The 23053-nt window shown below is 43.0% G+C and overlaps 3 protein-coding genes across 5 annotated transcripts; 1 reads left to right on the top strand and 2 right to left on the bottom strand.

The window, feature by feature from the left end:
- Window positions 1-6710: 6710 nt before the first annotated feature.
- On the bottom strand, window positions 6711-10243 carry LOC124665905 (putative receptor-like protein kinase At3g47110). 2 transcript variants are annotated; one of them, XM_047203259.1, is made up of 3 exons: window positions 10158-10243; window positions 7330-10048; window positions 6711-7233 (listed from the first exon to the last, which is right to left on the bottom strand). In XM_047203259.1, exons 2-3 carry the CDS (start codon window positions 10034-10036, stop codon window positions 6866-6868), a joined length of 3075 nt encoding a protein of 1024 aa, XP_047059215.1. In that variant the 5' UTR covers window positions 10037-10048; window positions 10158-10243; the 3' UTR covers window positions 6711-6865. The 2 variants fall into 2 exon arrangements, with proteins under 2 accessions (XP_047059215.1, XP_047059216.1); XM_047203260.1 differs by having other exon boundaries at window positions 7330-10108; window positions 10158-10178.
- Window positions 10244-14360: 4117 nt separating this feature from the next.
- LOC124660932 (thylakoid lumenal 15 kDa protein 1, chloroplastic) lies at window positions 14361-16413 on the top strand. Of its 2 annotated transcripts, XM_047198781.1 has the most exons (7): window positions 14372-14578; window positions 14675-14770; window positions 14966-15038; window positions 15201-15262; window positions 15643-15724; window positions 16042-16102; window positions 16227-16413. In XM_047198781.1, exons 1-7 carry the CDS (start codon window positions 14408-14410, stop codon window positions 16276-16278), a joined length of 597 nt encoding a protein of 198 aa, XP_047054737.1. In that variant the 5' UTR covers window positions 14372-14407; the 3' UTR covers window positions 16279-16413. The 2 variants fall into 2 exon arrangements, with proteins under 2 accessions (XP_047054738.1, XP_047054737.1); XM_047198782.1 differs by lacking the exons at window positions 16042-16102; window positions 16227-16413 and adding an exon at window positions 15805-15890 and having other exon boundaries at window positions 14361-14578; window positions 15643-15774.
- Window positions 16414-16745: 332 nt separating this feature from the next.
- LOC124660931 (putative receptor-like protein kinase At3g47110) lies at window positions 16746-20420 on the bottom strand. The gene is made up of 4 exons (XM_047198780.1): window positions 20321-20420; window positions 20116-20199; window positions 17271-19992; window positions 16746-17171 (listed from the first exon to the last, which is right to left on the bottom strand). The coding sequence occupies exons 2-4, from the start codon at window positions 20116-20118 to the stop codon at window positions 16804-16806; spliced, it is 3093 nt and encodes a 1030-aa protein (XP_047054736.1). The 5' UTR covers window positions 20119-20199; window positions 20321-20420; the 3' UTR covers window positions 16746-16803.
- Between the last annotated feature and the right edge of the window lie 2633 nt (window positions 20421-23053).

Raw genomic sequence — 23053 nt, 5'->3', positions numbered from 1 at the left:
AGATTAGTTGATGGCGTCCCCAGAAACATGGTTATCGCACAACAAGCAACTTAATAAGAGATAAAGTGCATAAGTACATATTCAATACCACAATAGTTTTTAAGCTATTTGTCCCATGAGCTATATATTGCAAAGGTGAATGATGGAAATTTTAAAGGTAGCACTCAAGCAATTTACTTTGGAATGGCGAAGAAATACCATGTAGTAGGTAGGTATGGTGGACACAAATGGCATAGTGGTTGGCTCAAGGATTTTGGATGCATGAGAAGTATTCCCTCTCGATACAAGGTTTAGGCTAGCAAGGTTATTTAAAACAAACACAAGGATGAACCGGTGCAGCAAAACTCACATAAAAGACATATTGTAAACATTATAAAACTCTACACCGTCTTCCTTGTTGTTCAAAACTCAATACTAGAAATTATCTAGACTTTAGAGAGACCAAATATGCAAACCAAATTTAGCAAGCTCTAGGTGTTTCTTCATTAATAGGTGCAAAGTATATGATGCAAGAGCTTAAACATGAGCACAACAATTGCCAAGTATCAAATTATTCAAGACATTTTACCAATTACTACATGTAGCATTTCCCGTTTCCAACCATATAACAATTAACGAAGCAGTTTCAACCTTCGCCATGAAAATTAAAAACTAAGAACACATGTGTTCATATGAACCAGCGGAGCGTGTCTCTCTCCCACACAAGCATTTATTCAAACAAAAACAAAAACAAAAACAAACCGACGCTCCAAGCAAAGCACATAAGATGTGACCGAATAAAAATATAGTTTCAAGAGAAAAAACCTGATAATTTGTCGATGAAGAAGGGAATGCCTTGGGCATCCCCAAGCTTAGATGCTTGAGTCTTCTTATAATATCCAGGGATGAACCATGGAGGCATCCCAAAGCTTAGACTCTTCACTCTTCTTGATCATAGTATATCATCCTCCTCTCTTGACCCTTGAAAACTTCCTCGACACCAAACTCGAAACAACTCATTAGAGGGTTAGTGCACAATAAAAATTAACATGTTCAGAGGTGACACAATCATTCTTAACACTTCTGGACATTGCATAAAGCTACTGGACATTAATGGAACAAAGAAATTCATCCACCATAGCAAAAGAGACAATGCGAAATAAAAGGCAGAATCTGTCAAAACAGAACAGTCCGTAAAGATGGATTTTATCGAGGCACCAGACTTGCTCAAATGAAAATGCTCAAATTGAATGAAAGTTGCATACATATCTGAGGATCATGCACGCAAATTGGCATATTTTTCTGAGCTACCTACAGAGAGGCAGGTCGAAATTCGTGACAGCAAAGAAATCTGTTTCTGCGCAGTAATCCAAATCTAGTATGAACCTTACTATCAAAGACTTTACTTGGCACAACAATGCGATAAAAATAAGATAAGAGAGGTTGCTACAGTAGTAACAACTTCCAAGACTCAAATACAAAATAAAAGTACTGTAGCAAAATAAACACATGGGTTATCTCCCAAGAAGTTTTTTTCTTTATAGCCATTAAGATGGGCTCAGCAGTTTTAATGATGCACTCGCAAGAAATAGTATTTGAAGCAAAAGAGAGCATCAAGAGGCAAATTCAAAACAAATTTAAGCCTAACATGCTTCCTATGAAAAGGAATCTTGTAAATAAACAAGTTCATGAGGAGCAAAGTAACAAGCATAGGAAGATAAAACAAGTGTAGCTTCAAAAATTTCAGCACATAGAGAGGCATTTTAGTAACATGAAAATTTCTACAACCATATTTTCCTCTCTCATAATAACTTTCAGTAGCATCATGAGCAAACTCAACAATATAACTATCACATAAAGCATTCTTATCATGAGTCTCATGCATAAAATTATTACTCTCCACATAAGCATAATCAATTTTATTAGTAATAGTGGGAGCAAATTCAACAAAGTAGCTATCATTATTATTCTCATCATCAAATATAGGAGGCATATTGTAATCATAATCAAATTTATCCTCCATAACAGGCGGTACTAAAAGACTACTATCATTATAATCATCATAAATAGGAGGCAAAGTATCATCAAAGTAAATTTTCTCCTCAATGCTTGGGGGACTAAAAAGATCATGCTCATCAGAACCAGCTTCCCCAAGCTTAGAATTTTCCATATCATTAGCAACAATGGTATTCAAAGTATTCATGCTAATATGTTCCATGGGTTTTTTAATTTTCGCATCAAACCATCCATGTCTTAAATAAGGAAATAGAATAAGAAGCTCATTGTTGTCCATTATGCCAAACTAGTGTAAACAAGAAACAAAAATATGCAATTGCAGGGTCTAAAGGAAATAGCTTCGAGCACACACACAACGGCGCCAGAAAAGTACTTTACCTGAGACCAGAGTATGAGAGCCTTTTACCTTTCCTCCCCGGTAACGGCGCCAGAAAAGTGCTTGATGTCTACGGGTGCTTCTATTCTTGTAGACAGTGTTGGGCCTCCAAGAGCAGAGGTTTGTAGAACAGCAGCAAGTTTCCCTTAAGTGGATCACCCAAGGTTTATCGAACTCGGGGAGGAAGAGGTCAAAGATATCCCTCTCATGCAACCACCGCAACCACAAAGCAAGAAGTCTCTTGTGTCCCCAACACACCTAATAGGTGCACTAGTTCGGCGAAGAGATAGTGAAATACAGGTGGTATGAATATATATGAGCGAGTAGTAACGGCGCTAGAAAAGTGCTTGCTGGCGTGCGATTGATGGTATTAATATTGCGAGAAGTAAAGATGCGATAAAACGAGTAAACAAGCAGCGATAGCGATATTTAGGAACAAGGCCTAGGGATCATACTTTCACTAGTGGACACTCTCAACATTGATCACATAACAGAATAAATAGATAGATGCTAGACTCTACACCCTCTTGTTGGATGATGAACACCACTAACTATGTAGGATTACACGAACCCTCAATGCCGGAGTTAACAAGCTCCACAATATTCAATGTTCATATTTAAATAACCTTAGAGTGCATGACAGATCAACATAACCAAACCAAGTACTAACATATCATGCACACTGTCACCTTCACACTACGAAAGGAGGAATAGATCACATCAACACTATCATAGCAATAGTTAACTTCATAATCTACAAGAGATCACAATCATAGCCCACGCCAAGTACTACACGATGCACACACTGTCACCATTACACCGTGCAGGCTTTAATAACATCACTAGAGTAGCACACAGATAAATTGTGATACAAAACACATTGCAATCATAAAGAGATATAAATAAGCACTTCACTATGCTCTTCATAACGGTGAATAAGTATTCTGTGAAATATAGCCTAAGAGACCCACACGGTGCACACACTCGTCACCTTTACACACGTGGGACAAGGAGTCTCCGGAGATCACATAAGTAAAACCCACTTGACTAGCATAATGACATCTAGATTACAAGCATCATCATATGAATCTCAATCATGTAAGGCAGCTCATGAGATTATTGTATTGAAGTACATAGGAGAGAGATGAACCACATAGCTACCGGTACAGCCCCGAGCCTCGATGGAGAACTACTCCCTCCTCATGGGAGACGAGCAGCGTTGATGGAGATGGCGGTGGTGTCGATGGAGGAGCCTTCCGGGGCACTTCCCCGTCCCGGCGGCGTGCCGGAACAGAGACTCCTATCCCCCAGATCTTGGCTTCACGATGGCGGCGGCTCTGGAAGGTTTCTCGTACCGTGGCTTTTCCGTATCGAGGTTTTAGGTCAGGGACCTTTATATAGGCGAAGAGGCGGAGTCGGAGGGGCGACGAGGCGGTGACACACTAGGGGCCCCCCACCCTAGGCCGCGCCGCCCTGTCATCTGGGGGCCCAGTGGCCCCCCTCTGGCGACTCTCGGGTGTTCTGGAAGCTTCGTGGAAAAATAGGATGCTGGGCCTTGATTTCGTCCGATTCCGAGAATATTTCCTTACTAGGATTTCTGGAACCAAAAACAGCAGAAAACGAGGAACCGGCCCTTCGGCATCTCGTCAATAGGTTAGTTCCGGAAAACGCATAATAATGACATATAATGTGCATAAAACATGTAGATATCATCAATAATGTGGCATGGAACATAAGAAATTATCGATACGTCGGAGACGTATCATATACCCGCAGCGGGACACTTCAACCTACAAGTCGAGAAATCTTCCAAGTGTTATCGCCTGAAAGAGAGGAATGTCACACATGGGAGCTATGCCTTGCACCATTTGGTGAATCACACCTTCCAACACACTTTCACACATATCCTAGGTCCACTTGCAAGTTTTGGTGGCATTCCGGTGCCCCGGCGGTCATTCCCCCCCGATAACGGCGGTCTGCGTGCCTCGGGGGGTCTACCCCCCTAGATTTCTCCGCGCGAGGTTCCACAAACATACTTTTTGATAGGTTTAGTTTTGTTTAGGCCATATACACATGGAAATCTAGGTTTGGAACACTTTGGCACATTATAGCCACCGATATACCCGCAGCGGGACACTTCGGCCTACAAGTCGAGGAATCTTCCAAGTGTTATCGCCCGAAAGGCTTTGCCGAGCGGATTTGGGCCTTTGCCGTGCGTTTCGGCTGCACGGCAACGCCCTGTTCTGCCGTAGTGTGGGCCTTTTTTTTAGATCTCGCACGAACCTTAGGCTGGTCATAGTGGGGAGTAACTTAGACTAGTAACATATGCTATGTTACTAGTCTAGGTTACTATCTTCATAGTGGGTAGTAACTATATGTGATGTCATGCATTGTATCATTTATTATGTTGTAGACTCATCTTGTCTTGAGGTGTGTGATGTTATGGTAACATAGCTAGTTACCACCTCACTCTTTTTCTTCATTTATTAGCATGCCATGTCACCAAAATGTCTTGAGATGTTACTAGCTATGTTACTCCCACTATGAGCTAGGTGTGAATCGCTGTATTTTTTTAAGGAGCTGATACACGAGTATCAATACTGATCATACGACCTTAATTGTGTCCAAATTTGGGCAGCACGTGAATCGTTGTTATATGGTGGTACCACTTTTCCATACCTCCGCAAGTGCTAAAATTTTCCATCGAACAGAAAATGCTTTGTTTTCCAATGTGTGTATCAATACTGATCGTACGACCTTAATTGTGTCCAAATTTGGGCAGCACCTGTGGGTCATGCCATCTTATTCTGATGCCAAAAACGTTTAATTTTTGTTGAAAATTAAACAACCCTCAAAATTCCGAAAAAACAAAAAAAATGCAAACTGAAGTGTCAAACAAATCAGAGCAAACGTGGACGAAACGAAGCAGTCCAGGAATTTATCAAGTTTTGGCCGGAAAATTAAACTGCTGAGAAAAATTGTAACTGCATAGAAAAATTGTGCTACCTTCGTTCTAAAATACTCTCTTCATTCCACCGAGGTTGTCTGAGATTTATTAAAATTTAAATGTTAGAAAGTACAATTTTTTCTAGAAAGCTAAACTAGCTTTTAAAACAAAGTTATATTGTAACAGTAAGGGAAATTTATAGTTACGTTGTGTGGAAATATTATTCCAATTAACCCATGACACAAAGGCACCAGCCTGCTCTTCTGCAAAGGTCTATTCAGTTAACCATCGCCGGCGACCTCACGCGCCGCCGCCGTTGCCGAAGATGCCGGCGAGGATGGTCGACACCCGCACCTCTTCCTCGCAGTCCTCCTCAGGTTCCACCCGCCACGCCCTCCCCTCCCCTGTCCGCCCCAGTCCCCTCCTCTCGGCCCACATACTCTTCTGGTGCCTCGCGACTGTGGACTGGTCTGGTAGCTGCGTCGGGTAGATCCAGCCTATGTGTAACCTGAATTTGTCTTAGTTTGTGCCGGAGCGTATGAGTAATCTGGTGCTAATTTAGGATCGGCATTCTTCTGACAGCTGCAGCTCAGCCACTCAATGCGTCATTGTGCGATGGAGGATTCAGATGCTGCTGCGAAATTGCGTCTCCAGTGCCAGCTGAGTTTAGTTGTGTACAAGTACTGATAGGTTCCAACAACCTCTAAATGTTTGTGATCTCGTGCAAGTGTTTGGCTGAATTTGATCATTCATGAGTGGTGAAATGTGTGTTACAGCGTTAAGGTTACAGGTACAGAATACGCCGAGCGTGTGAAAGCTGTGCTCAATACTGTTCCAACTTGTTATCTTTTAGGGGGGGAAAAGGAGGAAACACAACGTAGATCTTGGTTCTTGGAATAACGGGTTAACCATAAATTTGGTCCGCACTTCGGCATCAGGGTCTGAAATCAACTCTGAAAAATTAACAGACAATGTTTTTGCCGCCGGACTTAGATGTCTTTGTGATGCTTTTCTAGTTTGGTAACTTGTCACATGATACTGACTGGAATTCTTGTTGCAGGCCAAGATGCAAATGCTGGATGGATGTGACGCTAGTGCGGGAGACAGGAGGGTGCATAGCTTAAGGAAGAACTGCATCCCATGGCGTATGAAGCCATCGTAGCAGAGCATGTGAGATAGCGGCCCAATGATAGGGGCAGAGCTGCAAGAATTTTTTTAATCTTGGTATCGGCGTTGACTGGACAGATACAATCCTGTGGCATATGGATCGGTTCATCTACTGTTCTGTGCTGCCCTCAGGGCTAGTTGGGTAAACTCTGAACTTCAGGTGCTAATCAATATAATGTATGTTTGTTTGGTTATATTGATACATGGAAGTAATATTCGTCTTCATTATTCTGGTTTATGTAGCTTGATCCTGGGATGATACAGTAACACGCCGAGGTTTCAGATCTGGTTGACCTTACATACAGGTTATGTGGTAAACTCTAACTATGCAACAACTTTAATAGGTAGATAGTATTACTGAAGCGAACATTACTGCTTCTTCAATTTTCCCTGAGATATGCATCCCTGATTCCATGTAGCTTGGTAGCGACCTGCTGCATGTTGATACGTTCACCTGGAGATGGCTTGGTGCAGCAAAGGCCAACGTTAAGCATAGATATCAGATAACCTAAACCACTTTCCTTCAAGTCCAATGGAGTTTCTTTGCAAAGCTCCAACTCCTGTAGCAGTTGCGGATCAACAATCTCCAATACCCTATCAGGGAAATTGATCTCTGTGAACTTTACAATGCTCAATCCATCCTTAAACATGGCATCAGTTGGCCTTCTTCGAATGAATACTTCGAGCAGAATGACACCAAAACTGTAAACATCTGCGGCAGTTGAAACTTGACCACCCACTGCATATTCTGAGGAATGAACAAATGAGGAGTTAATTTCAAATTAGTGGTTAACATAAAAATACGAAAATAATGTAGCAACACAAGTTGCAAATAAGTGATTACCTGGAGCAGCATATCCGATCGTTCCCCTTAGTGCAACTGAAGAATAGTTTGGGTTACCAAGAGATAACGTTGTGGAATCATCTTTGAATCTTGCCAGGCCAAAGTCTCCAACATGAGCTGTCATATTGTCATCCAAAAGTATGTTGCTAGGCTTCAAATCACAATGAACCATTGTTCCTTGGTTGTTATGGTGTAGGTACTCCATTGCATCAGCTACATCCACTACAATGCTCATCCTTTGTGCCATTGTAATACAGTCCAAATCTGAAGTGCTTTCATGGTCTCGAGTTGGGTATAGCAGTTTATCTAAGTCTCCTCGTGGCATCAAATCATACACTAGGGCTTTGAAATCATTACCATTAGAATCAATGCTTGAGCATGCAGTTACGATACAGACCAAATTACGATGCCGCACATTTCTCAGTGCATTGCATTCTGCAATGAAGCTCTTATGTGCTCCTCTTGTCTCTAGGTTGAAGACTTTTATGGCAACCTCATGTTGGTTCCCAACTAGTTTTCCTTTGTATACAGAACCGTATCCCCCTCCACCAATCAAGTTGGACGTTGAAAATCCCTGTGTTGCTCTAGCTAGATCATTGAAAGATACTTGGGGAAATTTTGTAGCAAATGATGGTGGAGATATAGATTTGCTCTTGTGTTTTACTCTCCATTGCATTATGCCAAATAAGACCATAGCAAGTAATATTATACTGGCTGTTGGGATAACTACTTTGAGCACTAAAGGTTCCTTGAGCCTAGTTGAATTTGAAGGAAAAACATCACATGCTAGCAAGTGTAACTCCAATGCCCCACCACAAAGCCCCTTGTTTCCATCTATCCGCACAGCACTAGCATTCTTGAAGATCCCTTTTCTTGGAACCTCACCATAAAGATGGTTCAATGACAAATCTAGCTTCTCAAGAAATTGTAAGTTGCCAAGAGATATTGGTATTGAGCCACTTAAGTTATTGGTAGACAAATTCAAAACATTGAGGCTGGTTATCCTACCTAATAGAGTGGGAATGCTTCCGCTGAAAACATTCGAGTCTAACTCAATTGCTTCTAAACTTTCACAATCACTCAGAGTGTTTGGGATATCCCCATATAGCTTATTTGCTGACAATACCAAAGATTCAAGTTGTTTGGCATTACCAATGGTAGTTGGAAGTTGTCCTTCGAGGTTGTTGAAAGACAAATCAATTAACAACAATGAAGGGATTCTAAAGATCTCCTTTGGAATCCTACCATGAAGATTGTTGTGGGAAATGTCCAACCCTTGAAGCATAGGAAGGTTTCCAAAGCTTGATGGCATGTGGCCAGTGAAGTGGTTTGAGTATAGATCAAGCATTCCCAATCGAGACAAGTTTGATAAGGATGATGGAATGGACCCCGTAAAGAAGTTTTTGAATAAGCTTATTTCCTGCAATTTCGTGAGAGTTCCAATCCAGTCCGGAACCACACCTGTAAATTGGTTTTCTCCCAGTGTTATGGTAAATAGGTTACGAAGGTTTGCTATGCCGGAAGGAAAATCTCCTGATAGCTGATTTTCTGCCAAGTATAGCTCCTGGAGTTGATTGGAAAGGTTACCTAATGAACTTGGTACATGCCCTGATAGACGATTAATACTCATTGTGAATATCTTTAGCTCTGTGCAATTGCTTAAGCTGTCCAAAAACTCCCATTCGGCCCTGCTATGTGCTCGGAGTTGATTATCTTCAAGATTCAACAATGAGAGCTTGGTAAGTTTGCCAATTGTGGTGGGCACCAATCCAGTGAAGTTATTACCCGACAAATCTATTGTGTTTAGATTAGAAGCATTAGTGAATGAACTAGGAATGTGCCCTAGAAAGAAGTTTCCATCTAATAGAAGAAACTGGAGATTGGGCAGAGAGGTACATAGATTTGGTGGTACCTCTCCACTTAGACCATTGTAAGCAAGGTTAAGGCCGATGATAGTAGAAATATTCAAGACTGCTTGTGGAAACCTGCCTGTCAATCGATTGCCACTCGCTTGCAGGTACTGCAAGCCCGACAGATCAGCAAACTTGCTTGGGATATTTCCCTTGAAGTGATTGAGCGTACAACTAATCACGGTTAGTGTTGTGATATTGGCAAGAGAAGCTGGAATTGTACCGGTAAGGTTATTAACTGCAATCTGCAGCACCTGAAGGTGGTGAGGAGGGAGATCAGAAGGAAATTGGCCAACTAGATTGTTAAATGAAACATCTAGCACCTCGAGCTTTGAGCAGTTTGCCAAACTCGGTATCCTTCCTTGCAGCGTGTTATTACTCAAGTTCAAGGTTTGGAGGCGACGCAAGTGACCGAGGGATTGTGGAATCTCTCCGGTGAGTGTGTTCTCCGTCAGGACAAGAGAGTGCAGGAATGTTAGGTTCCCAAGTGAAGGAGATATGTGTCCTACCAAACCTCGACTTGTAAGGTTCAGAGAAGTGACACGGCGTGGCAGAGTGTTCTTCGCCCTGCACGTGACTCCTTCCCAATTACAGAAGTGGGTGGTATCGTTCCAGGACATGAAAGCTTGCTGTGGATCTAGAGTGATTGCATCCTTGAATCCAAGCAGCGATAGCCGATCTGTCTCGTTCCAAAGTAAGGAGCTGCAGGCGACGCCATGTGTACAGTAAGCCAGCAACACCAGGATTAATAACTGTCCGACTGAGGTGGTAGCTTTCATGGCTGGGTGGCTATGCATGTATGCTGCTGCCTGGTGGAATTAGATGTCTTCAGTATTCTCTATATACACGTACATAGGAACAATGAAAATCTTAAACGGCAAGTAAGGAATGCTATGTTTGTGAGGTGTGTAACATTACCTGGGGATTTAAACTTTGATGGCTGGGTAGCTAGGTAGTTTGCTGGTCGAATTAGACTGTTGTTCAAAATGCTCTCTACCTATGCATAAATCAGAACATGGAGAAATTGTATAAAGTCAGTTGATAATTTGTATGGTAGCAGATATCCGTGCATGGAGTTGTGCTGTGTGAAATATTACCTGCCGACCTCTTCTTCTCCAATCATACTCTAGCAGTCTAGCTTATCTTTTCATGGCTGGAACAAGAGCTAGCTACGCCACCGGCAGCAAGGGGAGGTGGAGAAGTATGTATGTTTGTGTTGTTTGGAGTGCTCGAGGTTCACCTTCACCGCTGTGGTCTCAATTTATAGGCGCATCAACGTCGTACGAGATTACTGGAGGACGGAGACTCACTGCTGCTGTTGGGTCTTTCAGTCCACTCTCATATAATGCACTAGTAGATGATGATGATTCCATCTGCTGGCTGGTGTCATTGACGGAAGAAGACTGCTGGTGCTGGGTCATGGTCGTCGTTTGCTGCGCAAGTGGTACAACACAGTGCATTACTTTCTGTCTCGTCACTCTATGATATCAGTGCATATACAGCTTCCGATGCTCTACAGAATCATCATAACATGCTCTGTTTTCACATGGTCATCAAATACGGCGAAAAGGAGGATATATGTATCTCTTGCAAATCTGCGGTCTCCAACTTGTGGTGCAGAGGGCTAGTCGTCGACGTACGACTCTACAGTGATGGAGTCTGGACTGAGAAATTCCTCTCACGATATCGATCTCGGTTTTGAGCGGGACAATCCGGTCGAGCGATTCAAGTTGGACGGACAGTAGCTGAAGTAAGGTTGCCTTCGAGCCGCGCTGGAGCTCGTCCTGGAGCTACTGCCGACCTGCCGTGATCTCGGTTGATAGAGGCCACGCAAATTTGAAGCACCATGTCTGGTTGGGATGTAGTAATATGTATGAATATACAAGGACTCCTTTTTGTATACCGATCTACCGACTACTGTAATATATATCTTTATCTTCCTCAATATGCTGCTTTGCTATTTATGAAAAAAAAAAATAGTATGGAAAACTGTTATCGAGTCCTTAATTATTCAATGTAACCTTTTTTAGAGAAGCATGTTATGTAAATGTTCTGTACGGCATATTGGACTTGAATGAAACATTCCATACAACTCACGTTGGGTATCGAGTAATTACTCCAGTAAAGAAGTATATCTAAATTACTAGTGAAGCATATTAAAATAATAAAGACATATAATTTATTTATCGTGGTGGTATATGAGTTGGAGTACATAATATAATACAATATACTCCCTCTGTCTCATTAAACTTGTCTGAGATTTGATAAAATTTGGTTAAATATAAATATTGATAGTGTTATACATCTAAATTTTTATAAATCTCAGATAACTTTCATAGGACGAGGGTATGTAAAAGTTGACCAGGTTTAGTCTTAAAGGCCTCCAACCCACTCTCCACTTCACACATGAAAGTAACAGTAACAACGCGGCACGGTAATTCCTACCAATGAACATTACTGACAGTATATTTGGTGGTAACTACTTGACAATATTTTCCATGTTAAATCTTTGACATAATTTTTCACCTTATCCAACAATAATATTTCAGCAGTAAACTTTCGATACTACTAATTATCGCATGGTAATTATTTGAGGATGCCTAATTCTTTGATATTTATTTTTTGATGGTGCTTTAATTAGCAATTTTTTGACAGCAGCTCATTATATCTTTCCAGGAGTAATTATGCAACAGTAATTTCCAGCAATAATATTTCAACTGTAAATCTTTTGTAGTACATATTTTAACAGGGCACTAACTGTCGCTTTTTGGTTGCACATCTACATTGCCATCCTGGTTTCCGTCCCATCGGGCGTTATTAATTTAACGCAGGGCTTAGGCCTTCTCTTTAAAAAATCTACATTGCCATCTACGTTATCTTCATTTTCTGGATTGTTTGGCAGGTTAATGATGGAGAAAATGGAGCTCCCTCAACACTCTGTAAAGGCATTATTTCCTTCCAATCAGCGACTACCACGTTGGTCTTTGCTACATGTTTTTGGGTTTCTCCTGAGTGTAGACTAATAGAACCCGGCGGTATGTGAACCTGGCTTAAGTAAGCTTCTCATTGGTCTAGAAATTGTACGTGGGGTCCACTGCTGCAGTGTGTTGTACGTATCCACAGTAAAAATACATGTGTGGTCCTTCCCCATCTCCCCATCGCATCCTCTCCCTGCCATCCATCCCCTCCACTACCTTTCCCCGCGTCGTCGCCTGGGACCTGGCCACCGCCGATCCTCACCGCGTGGCCCGTCCCCGACGCCACATCGACGCCGCCCTGTCCCCAATGTCGGCCCCGTCCGAAGCTCGCTCGGACATCGACGCCGCACCGTCCCCAACGCCACGACGAAGGTGCCGAGCTCGGACCACCTCGACGCCGCCCGTCCCCGACACCACGTCGATGCCGCACTGTCCCCGACGTTGGCCCCGTCCCGAGCTTGCCCGGATCTCGTCGCCGCCCAGTCCCCAACGCCACCTCGACGACGCCCTGTCCCCGACGCCGGCCCCATCTCGAGCTCGCTCGGGACGCCACCTCGACGTCGCCCCGTCCGGACGAAGCCTCGACGCCGCCCCTGTCCCCGACGCCAGCCCCGTCCCAAGCTTGCCTCGCCATGGTGCTCGCCTACGCGTGGTGGAGGTTGGCGGCGGAGGGCGCCGCGATGAGCGGCGGTAGCATGATGGCGGCGCGGGCTCCGATACCGTCCGCCCGCCCGACAGGCGCCGCGCCTCAACCATCAGCGTCTCGCGCGCGCCGCGTCTCCGCGATTTGCCCAGACGGCCGCCCGATACTGCTGATTTTGGAGGAGAGAGGAGAGAGAGGGACGTGATCTGGGGAGCCGCGTATTGTATGGAGTACTATCTGTATCAGAGCAATGATCAGCTTCTGTACGGGCCCACCAAAACACATGGACCAATGGAAGCCTGACTTACACAGGAGCATATGCCGGCCGGTTCAACGCATCACTTTCGTTTCTCTTCTTTTATTCTTTAGCCGTAACTCTTTACACAATTTACCGGACTGAGGGTAGTTACCCTACAACTACGACATTTATTTTCCTTCACATTGCTTTTTTTTAATTATTTGATGGTGGTTCTTCCACACACTTTCCTTGCCATAATTTTTTCGACAGTAGTTACCCTATGGTAGTTTGTTGACGGTGACAGTAATTCGCCATTAGTATTCTCTCTATTCTTTGGCTATAAATTTTGAAGATAACTTTTCTGCTGAAATTTTGGCAATAGTTACTCCACGACAGTCTTTTTCTATTCTTTGACAATACTTCTTCGACACATTTTCCGGGCATAGTTTTACCTTAGTGATGGTGATTTGTCGACTTCTTCGAAGGTAGTTTCTCGATGCGGATCTTCAACTAGGCATTTATTATTTGACATTAATCCTTCATCGTCGCACGGGTAATTATTCAACACAAATCTTGCCTCAATAGCAACTTCCCTATGATAATTATCTGACAGTAATTTTTAAACAACGTGTAATTCTTCAACCGAAACTATTCGACAACAACAAATCCCAAAAGAAAATTAGGTACACAAGCTAAATAGGCAAAATTAATCACATGCAAGTCGCTACACACAAGCGGCCACCATAAACTACAAAAGAATAGATCCTAAGAACCAAATGTGAACTACACATTTTAGACGATACACATCATGAGGTGCGGCCTGCTGCCTAGGCATTTTGCCGCTCCTATGAAAATTGCCGAAGTTTTCTCGCAAGGTAGACGAGCTAACCGGAATATACTTTTTGCTAGTAGCAAAAATCAACAAAGATTTTCCCACTTTTTTTTTCAATATACAAATAAATTCAAATGGAGGAAATTAAAGGTGCAAATTTATATCTTCATTCTCATGAGAAACCGATATGTGGCCCCACCATATCGTATTTCTTCGAGCAAGTTCCACTAAAGATATCTGGTGGAGTATACTTGTAGGTGTACTTGTATAATACACAAATAAATTCAGATACAGAAGAGTTCTGACAGTGATGAGTAGCCGTCGAAATTTAAACAAGGAAGATAGCCACCGTGTCAATCGCTTGATTGGCTATGCAACATGACGACCGGATAAGGCGGATAAACTCGTCGACGCCCCGCGCGCCGCCTAAGAAAGTGAGAGAAAAATAAGCACGGGACGAGCCAGCTGAGCTCGATCATGGCCATGTCAATCCTCGGCGCTCTGAAGCTCGCCCCGTCTCCACTGCTTCCGCCGACGCAGCCCTCGGTGCGCGCCTCCTCCTCGCTGCACTTCCACCTCGCGAACGCCGGCGCCGCCGCGCTGGTCGCCGCCTCGCTCCTCCTCGCCGACCCGGCCCTCGCCTTCAGGGTGAGTCTTGCGTCTGTCGTCTGGTACCTGTCGACCGACAGATGTGGTTGCAGGGTCGCGAGGAGGTGTTAATGGTGTCTGTGGTTTTGATTGCAGGGAGGCGGGCCGTACGGGCAGCAGGTGACGCGGGGGCAGGACCTCACCGGCAAGGACTTCAGCGGCCAGACACTCATCAAGCAAGACTTCAAGACTGTACCATCCTCTCCCCTCTTTCCATCGTTTCCTGCACTAGTGCCACTGATGAACTGACCCCTCTTGCTGTAACATTCAACAAAAAACTCTGAGTGAAGCCTGAAGTTTCTAGCATGTCGAAATGAAACAGAATCTCTGAATGTTCAGAGTATTTTGACTCTTTTTTTTCTTCTGAATTTATGTTTCTTGCTGCAGTCAATACTGCGGCAGACAAACTTCAAAGGTGCAAACTTGCTCGGCGCCAGCTTCTTCGACGCGGACCTCACAGGTAGCATACACTGATCCAAATCTCTTCTTGATCCCCTCACAGGCCGGCCGGTTCCAAGTGTCAACATGTATCATGTGTAGTGTCAAGTTCAGATGCTTGCCCACTGTCAACTGTCAAAAGTTCTGAATTCTTATTTTGCTTGTTTGACGGTGATTTATTCAGGTGCTGACCTCTCCGACGCCGACCTCAGAAACGCCGACTTCTCGCTGGCAAACGTGACAAAGGTAGTGTCAGTCAACATGATTCAATCTTCTTTTTTGCGCAGGTTCGTACAGTTAGTTAGCTTCTCTTACTCTTGTGCCACGATCCAGCTACGGGATCAGTTAGCGTCTGATGAGTGCCTCTGTACGTGTATATAAACTCTCCCTGATCATCATACACTCACTTTCTCCCGTCTCTCGCAGGTAGCTAGACAGCATATCATAGTCGTTTAGGTTCAGAATAAGTAGCAACATGCTTTTTCGTTTGTTTCTTTCTGATCATCAAAGTATCGAGCAAGTGTAGCTCACATCGACAAACTTAAAATGTCACACCGGAATAAAGTCAAGATCATAAGTAGTGATGATCACCTTTGTGAGTAGGCTTGCCTTGTTACATTCTGCAGGTAAATTTGACAAATGCCAACTTGGAAGGAGCACTTGTGACAGGGAACACTTCCTTCAAAGGTTCCAACATATACGGGGCAGGCAAGTGCCGCTTGTAAATCATTCTGATGGTCATGTATAGGAAACTCTACTACTCTAACCAAACCTATCGCAACCCTCAGTATATTTGGAATCAGATTAATGTCTTTAATCGCTGTCAGATTAAGAACATCTTAAAACCTCCTGTGCTAGTATACAAGTTGTTTTACGCATTCCGGACCCAAATGAGCAAAAGAAACAGTCGAACATCCATAGTTGAGCCAAAGCTAGTCACAATATCTAAAGTAGATTCATTTTGAATTGATTCTCGTGTTTTACCATCACCTGAACTTGTGTTTCTATTTTTCACCCCCCTTCAGATTTTACCGATGTCCCGCTGCGAGATGATCAGCGGGACTACCTCTGCAAAATTGCTGACGGGTGAGAAGAAAACCAATGTGGATATGCAGGAACTTGTCATCCATTCTCTCAAATCTCTTGTTCTCTATTTGCATTTCTGTGCGGTATCATGTTTCTTATTAATTCTGCAACTTCTGTGTACCAGGGTAAATACAATTACTGGAAACGCCACAAAGGAGACTCTGTTCTGCAAATAATACTCAGAATTTAGAGGCTGATTTAGTTCTTCAATAGTACTGCCATGTTTTTCTGTCTTTTTCTTATCTCCCAGGGTGGAGAGAGTTCGATGAACATTCGAAGATAATATATTGGGGGATTCCTTTCTAGGAAAATTAAATTGTTTACTTGGATTGTGCCAGTAAAGGTTAAATAAATTTGGGCACCAAAACTGAAGCCGCAAGTGTGGCAAAAGTATATGCCGTTGACCAATGGACCATACAAATAGAAAGTGTGGCAAGTCATGTCAGGCTATGACAGAAACCAACTAAACTCTTAACATCTAGTATTACTCAATAAAAATATTTTCATTCGGTAATATTGATGCATGGAAACGATACACATATTTGCTTTTTGTGTGCACTAACTTAAATGTGTGTTGCTACGAAGCCCTAAAGATGGTTAGGATTTGTAAATCTGGGACCTTACATAGATGCTATGCAATATGTGCCAGTTATACACCAACTCAGTTATTTAATTGTTATTAAAGCAAGACAAGTGCTTCCTCAATTTCCTCTCAGATAAGAGTCTCTGATGCCATGTAGCTTGGCGGACACCTCCTGCATGTTGATGCGTTCACCCGGCGATATCTTGGTGCAGGAGAGGCCAATGTTTACCATAGATAACAGAGAGCGTAGACCTTTTTCCTTCGATGCTGTTGGAGTTTCTTGGCAAAGCTCAATCTCTTGTATCAGCTGAGGATCGACAATCTCCATTACCCTATCAGGGAAGCTGATCTCTGTAAACTTCACAATGCTCAATCCATCCATAAACATGTCATCAGTTGGCCTTCTCCTAAGTAATATCTCCAGGAGGATGACACCAAAGCTGTAAACAGCCGCAGCTGTTGAAACTTGACCACCCCCAGCATATTCTACAACCATCATGAATCAAAGAGGAGTTAATTTAGTGTTCACTAGGTAACAAAAATGATGGAACAAGTAGTACCACAATATTTAAAAAGGGCCATTACCTGGAGCAGCGTATCCGATCGTTCCCATTAGTCCAGCTGAAGAAGAGTTTGGGTTACCAAGAGATGACGTTGCGGAACCAACTTTGAATCTTGCGAGGCCAAAGTCTCCAACATGAGCAGTCATATTGTCATCCAAAAGAATGTTGCTAGGCTTCAGATCACAGTGAACCATTGTTCCTTGGTTGTTATGGTGTAGGTACTCCATTGCATCCGCTACATCCACCAGAATGCTCATTCTTTGAGTCATTCTAAGAAGGTTGACATCTGGTGTGACTTTGTAGTCTTGAGTTGAGTATAATAGTTTATGTAAATCTCCTCGTGGCATGAACTCATACACTAGGGCCTTGAAATCATTACCACTAGAATCAATGCTTGAGCACACAGTTAGGATACGGACCAGATTACGATGCCGCATATTTCTCAACGCATTACATTCTGCAATGAAGCTCTTTTCTGCTCCTCTTGTCTCTTGGTTGAACACTTTTATGGCAACCTCATTTTCCTCTTCAACTAGTCTTCCTTGATACACATAGCTATATCTCCCTCTGCCAATAAAGTTGGACACTGAGAATCCTTGTGTTGCTCTGGCTAAATCACTGAAAGAAACTTTGGGAAATTTTGTAGCAAGAGATGGGAAAGATACAGATTTGCTTTTTTGTTTTCCTCTCCAGAGTAATAAGCCAAATATGACCATAGCAACTGACACCATGCTGGTTATTGGAATAACTACTTTCAGAAATAAATGTGCTTTGTGTTTAGTTGAATTTGAAGGCATGACATAACATGCTATTATGTGTAACTCTAAAACTCCACCACAAAGACCCTGATTTCCGTCAATCCGCATGGCAGTTGCATTCTTGAATATCCCTTTTGTTGGAACCTCACCAACAAGATGGTTGAATGAGAAATCTAGTTCCTCAAGATATTTTAGGTTCCCAAGAGATGATGGTATTGACCTAGCTAAGTTATTGGTAGAAAGGTTCAAAAACCTCAAGTTGGTGATGTTGGCTAATGTAGTGGGAATGCTTCCGCTAAAGCTATTTGAGTCTAACTCAACGACTTCTAAACTTTCACAATCACCAAGAGTGCTTGGGATATCTCCGGATAGCTTATTTGATGATAGTCCTAGATGTAAGAGTTGTTTGGCATTGCCAATTTCAGTAGGAAGTTGTCCATCAAGGTTGTTGAAAGATAAATCAATTGAATTTATTGATGGGATTCTGAATATCTCCATTGGAACACTGCCATGAAGATTGTTATTGGAAATCACTAAATCTGTAAGCACGGGGAGGTTTCCAAAGCTTGGTGGTATGTTGCCAATGAACTTGTTCGAGTATAGGAAGAGCCCTCCCAAGCTAGACAAGTTTGACAATGATGAAGGAATGTCCCCCGTAAATAGGTTCATTTCTAAAATTAGTCTCTGCAACTTTTGAAGAGTTCCAGTCCACTCGGGAATCATTCCTGTAAATTCATTTTTCCCCAATGCTAAAACAATCAGGTTGCGAAGGTTTGCTATGCCGAAAGGAAAATCTCCAGATAGGTGATTGTCTGTCAAGTATAGCTCCTGAAGGTTATTGGAAATGTTACCTAATGAACTTGGTACATGCCCTGATAGATGATTCCAACTCATTGAGAACATTTGTAGCTCTGTGCAGTTGCCTAAGCTGTCCAAAAACAACCAGTCTTCCCTACTATGTGCTTGGAGTTCATTATTTTCAAGATTCAAATATGAGAGTTTGGTAAGTTTACCAATAGTGGCAGGCACCAATCCGGTGAATTTGTTACGCGACAATTCAATGAAGTTCAGACTAGAAGCATTAGTGAATGAACTAGGCATGTTCCCTAGAAAAAAGTTGCCACCCAATGCAAGCTTCTGGAGATTTGGGAGGGAGGTACAAAGATTGGGTGGTATCTCTCCACTTAGACCATTGAGAGTAAGGCCAAGGAAGGTGAGAGTAGAAAGATTCAAGAGGGCTTGTGGAAATCTGCCTGTCAAGTGATTGACACCCGCTTGCAAAAACTGCAAACTGGATAAATCTGCAAATTCATGTGGGATGTTTCCCTTGATATGATTATATGAACAACTAATCATATTTAGTGTTGTGGTATTGGCAAGAGAAGCTGGGATGGTGCCAGTAAGGCTATTAGTTGAAATCCATAGAACCTGAAGGTGAGGAGGCAAATTAGCTGGAAATTTGCCAACTAGGTTGTTTGATGAAACATCCAACTCCTTGAGCTTTGAACAGTTTGTGAAACTTGGTATCCTTCCTTGCAGCTTGTTATTATTCAAGTCAAGGGTTTGGAGACGAAGCAAGTGACACAGGGAGGGTGGGATCTCCCCTGTCAGTGCATTCTCTGCTAGGGCTAGAGTCTGCAAAAATGTTAGGTTCCCAAGCGAAGGAGTGATGTGTCCTACTAAACCTCGACTTGTAAGGTTTAGAGAAGTGACACGAAGTGGCAGAGTCTTTTTCACCCTGCAGGAGACACCTTCCCAATTGCAGAAGTGGGTGCTATCGTTCCAGGACATGAAGACTTGCTGTGGATCCAGACTGATTGCATCCTTTAATTCAAGCAGTGACATCCGATCTGTCTCGTTTGCATATAAGGAGCTGCAGACGAAGACATAATGTGCACTGCAAGCCACCAACATGAAGCAAAGTAATTGTCTCTCCATGGGTAGGTAGCTATGTCTGTTGGTCGAATTAGATAAATCTTCAGTATTCTATGAATATGCATACATAAAAAAACAAGGAGAATTTGAAACAGTCAGTAAGTAATATATTTGTTGTCATTGTTCATTGATCATGTTATCGAAAAAAATATAATGTTGCAGTAGTAGGCTCACCATTTTCCATGGGAGTCACATGGCGCAGGGTTGCCTTTTTCCTACCGTTTGCAACCGCATACTGAATCTTGAATATATCCTCCTCTGTATATGCATACATAGGTAAGAACACGTAGAATTTTAAAATTGTTCTTAAGTACGGTATATGTTAGACCGGATAAACATACATAAAGCATGCATGGATCATGTTGCGCAAATTACATACCTAGGGATTTCTTCGTCTTCCGTGCATATACTCTAGTTCTTGCTTTCCTCACCCGAACAAAAGAGCAGAGACGAGCGAGACCAAAGCATGCAGGTTTGGGGCATGGAGTGTTTGGCTCACCTGCACCGCAACGACATTGATTTATAGGCGTGACATCGACACTAATGATTCACTATTAGCTTTGCTGTGATGGTTAGTAGCTGTGGGTATTGATTGAGCCCTTTTTTCGCTTAATTTACCAAGCAGCCCCATAGTGTCCATATGAGACTGAGAGTAGCACGCGGCCAACAATCAGGTAGTTTTTGGAGCACTGATCCATCTTTTTCACTGGCCTGAGGCCGGGTTAATGCATTTTTGGTCGCCTTCCACTACAAAGGAGAGGCTTTTTGTTGGGTTAGGTCAGTGCCCACTTGTAGCGGCAAGAAATACCGTGGAAAAATAGCTACTAGCCAGGTGGCAAGAAGGAAATATCTTTCAAAAAAATTACCTGGCTAGAATTTGTTAACAGCTGAATCGTGTACTAAGTGCTCCAATTGCAGGCGAGCTTCTTGCGATCAGGCTGCAGTAAGACAAATACAAAGATCAGGTAGGCTATTTGGAGATAGGATATTAACTTCTCCTTGCCAAGCTTGTCAGATTTGATATCTGCTCCTAAGTCCTAAGCTTGCTGGAGGACAGTCGCTGATTACTCCAGCAGCACTTAGGCACTAGGGACCGGACTAGCATAGCATTGCAGAAAATAATCGTATTATGGTTCATCGTCGTTTACTGACAAGTTGTCCGATAAGTCTATAACACGTGCTTTTGAAAGCTAGACCTCGGTAATAATTATTGTGGAAATGATCATTCAAGTGGCAAGAAAAGAATTCTGTATTAAGCGCAGCAATTGCAGCTGCACTTCGGTACTAGGGATCGTACTATCATTGCAGAAATTGGAGAAAAGAAAATCTCATTCTAGCACAGAAAATTGTAGTGTCATGCAATCAGGCTGCAGTAAAAGGAACACAAAGAGGAGGGCTATTTGGAGATTGGAAATTAGATTGTCACACTCACAGCAAAGGCAAGATGACGAGACCAACCAAAATGTTTCATTCATCTACTGCTGGAGGATAGTGGCTGCACTGGACAATGTAGGTCTTGGTTGGGTCACCATGGTTTACTGCACCACCGGACTAGGATCGCAGAAAGTGCAACAATGAACTATATCTCTCTCAATTTGTTGCCTACTGAATTTTGCACAATGTGCTCCAGCACCAGCAGTACTTTGGTTCTCGAGACTTGACTGCATTGCAGAAACGGCAGCGAAATAATCTAATTCTAGCACAAAGAGCTGTAGCAAGCAAGCAGGCTGCAGCGAAAATAACAGGTGCAGTATTTGGAGATGGGAATTGATGTGGCTACCATAGAGGAGATCGAAGGTTCTTCTGCCGCGCCGGCAAACGTGGAGGTGGCACTTCTGCCACAGCCACCACCGTTGGGTCTGGAGGGATGGTGAAGGCACTCTGTTGCCACCGCCACAACCTGACACCCCGGTCGCCTTCCATTGCCGGCGCCACCACGAAGTCCTGCCGTCTGTGGCCAGGGAGACGAGGGAGCTCCAGGCCGGCGACCGTGCGGACGAAGCATGTGAGTTCGGCGTTGGCGGTGGAGCGGAGATGACAGGGGTGAGGTGGGCGGCGGAGGCGCCGGCCTAAGCAGGGCTGCAGGGGACGTCTCGATGTTGAGCAGGGAAAAAATTGATAACTCACAGGCAAGTGGGTCCCACACATTGGACACATGTATGTATGTTTACAGTGTCTGGCCTAGGATATACTACCTCTATTCCAAAGTTTAAGGCTTATACTATTTTTAGAAAGTCAAACTACGACAAGTTTAACTAAACTTCTAGCAAAAATCATTATCATGCAAAATATAAAATTAATGTCATTAAATAGATAATAAAATATATTTTTGTATGGTATCTACAAAATATTATATTTGTTGATAAATTATTCTAAAAGTTTGATCAAACTTTACTTTGTTTGACTTTTTAAAAAGTATAAGCCTTAAACTTTACGATGAAAGGTAGTACAATTTAAAAGCGTCTAAAATTATTTACTGAGCTTTTGTGTAAAAAATAAACAATATTTGCAGGGCTTTCTAGAACCATTATAGTGGCTCTTTTTTCAGAAAGAGCATATATTAATATTGATATCGTAAAGATACCAATTACATCTAGACTCTACGCTAACGCATTGCCCTAGCGGCATTACGGATGCATACAGCCAAAAAAATTACAATAAAAGAAAAGCCCGCTACATAGATCTATTCTTTGGAGCAGCGGCACTAAAACACCACCTAGACATCACCAGAAGTCCAGCTTCTCCAAAAGCAACGCGTCCAAGAAGGAAACATTGCACAAGCGTCGTCGTCGCTCGATCGAAAATCTTAGGTTTTCACCCTGAAGAAAAGTCGTCGCTCCCGAAACAATGCCTTGAACAAGGCCATTGCTAGGCACAACCAGACCTTGGATTTTACCCTGGAAGGTAGGGCTCCGAACTTCTCTGTAGTGTGTCGTAGTGCTGACTCCATTTCCGGAGTATCTTTTGTTGTCGTGCATCTCCGGCCTATCCATGCTCCGTCTTCATCTCCACCGATTCCTCTCCGGTCGCCAGGGGCTTGCCATAGTAGGGGATGGTTGAGGACTGGTTCAAAGTTGTGTTTTGGCAAGGTGTGAGATGGGAGTGGTGGTTG

Source organism: Lolium rigidum, chromosome 6, assembly GCF_022539505.1.
Source record: "Lolium rigidum isolate FL_2022 chromosome 6, APGP_CSIRO_Lrig_0.1, whole genome shotgun sequence".
NCBI classification, from domain to species: domain Eukaryota; kingdom Viridiplantae; phylum Streptophyta; class Magnoliopsida; order Poales; family Poaceae; genus Lolium; species Lolium rigidum.
Note: the sequence above shows the minus strand (reverse complement) of the source record. Positions and strands in the feature narration are given on the sequence as shown.

Excerpts from the sequence above, each read along its gene's own strand:
- LOC124665905 (XM_047203259.1), bottom strand. The coding sequence starts at position 10,036 with ATGCATAGCCACCCAGCCATGAAAGCTACCACCTCAGTCGGACAGTTA. Across the intron at positions 7,234-7,329 it reads GATCGGATATGCTGCTCCAG|AATATGCAGTGGGTGGTCAA; the intron begins GTAATCACTTAT and ends TTCATTCCTCAG.
- LOC124660932 (XM_047198781.1), top strand. The coding sequence starts at position 14,408 with ATGGCCATGTCAATCCTCGGCGCTCTGAAGCTCGCCCCGTCTCCACTG. Across the intron at positions 15,039-15,200 it reads CTTCGACGCGGACCTCACAG|GTGCTGACCTCTCCGACGCC; the intron begins GTAGCATACACT and ends TGATTTATTCAG. Across the intron at positions 15,725-16,041 it reads TTCCAACATATACGGGGCAG|ATTTTACCGATGTCCCGCTG; the intron begins GCAAGTGCCGCT and ends ACCCCCCTTCAG.
- LOC124660931 (XM_047198780.1), bottom strand. Across the intron at positions 17,172-17,270 it reads GATCGGATACGCTGCTCCAG|AATATGCTGGGGGTGGTCAA; the intron begins GTAATGGCCCTT and ends TGATGGTTGTAG.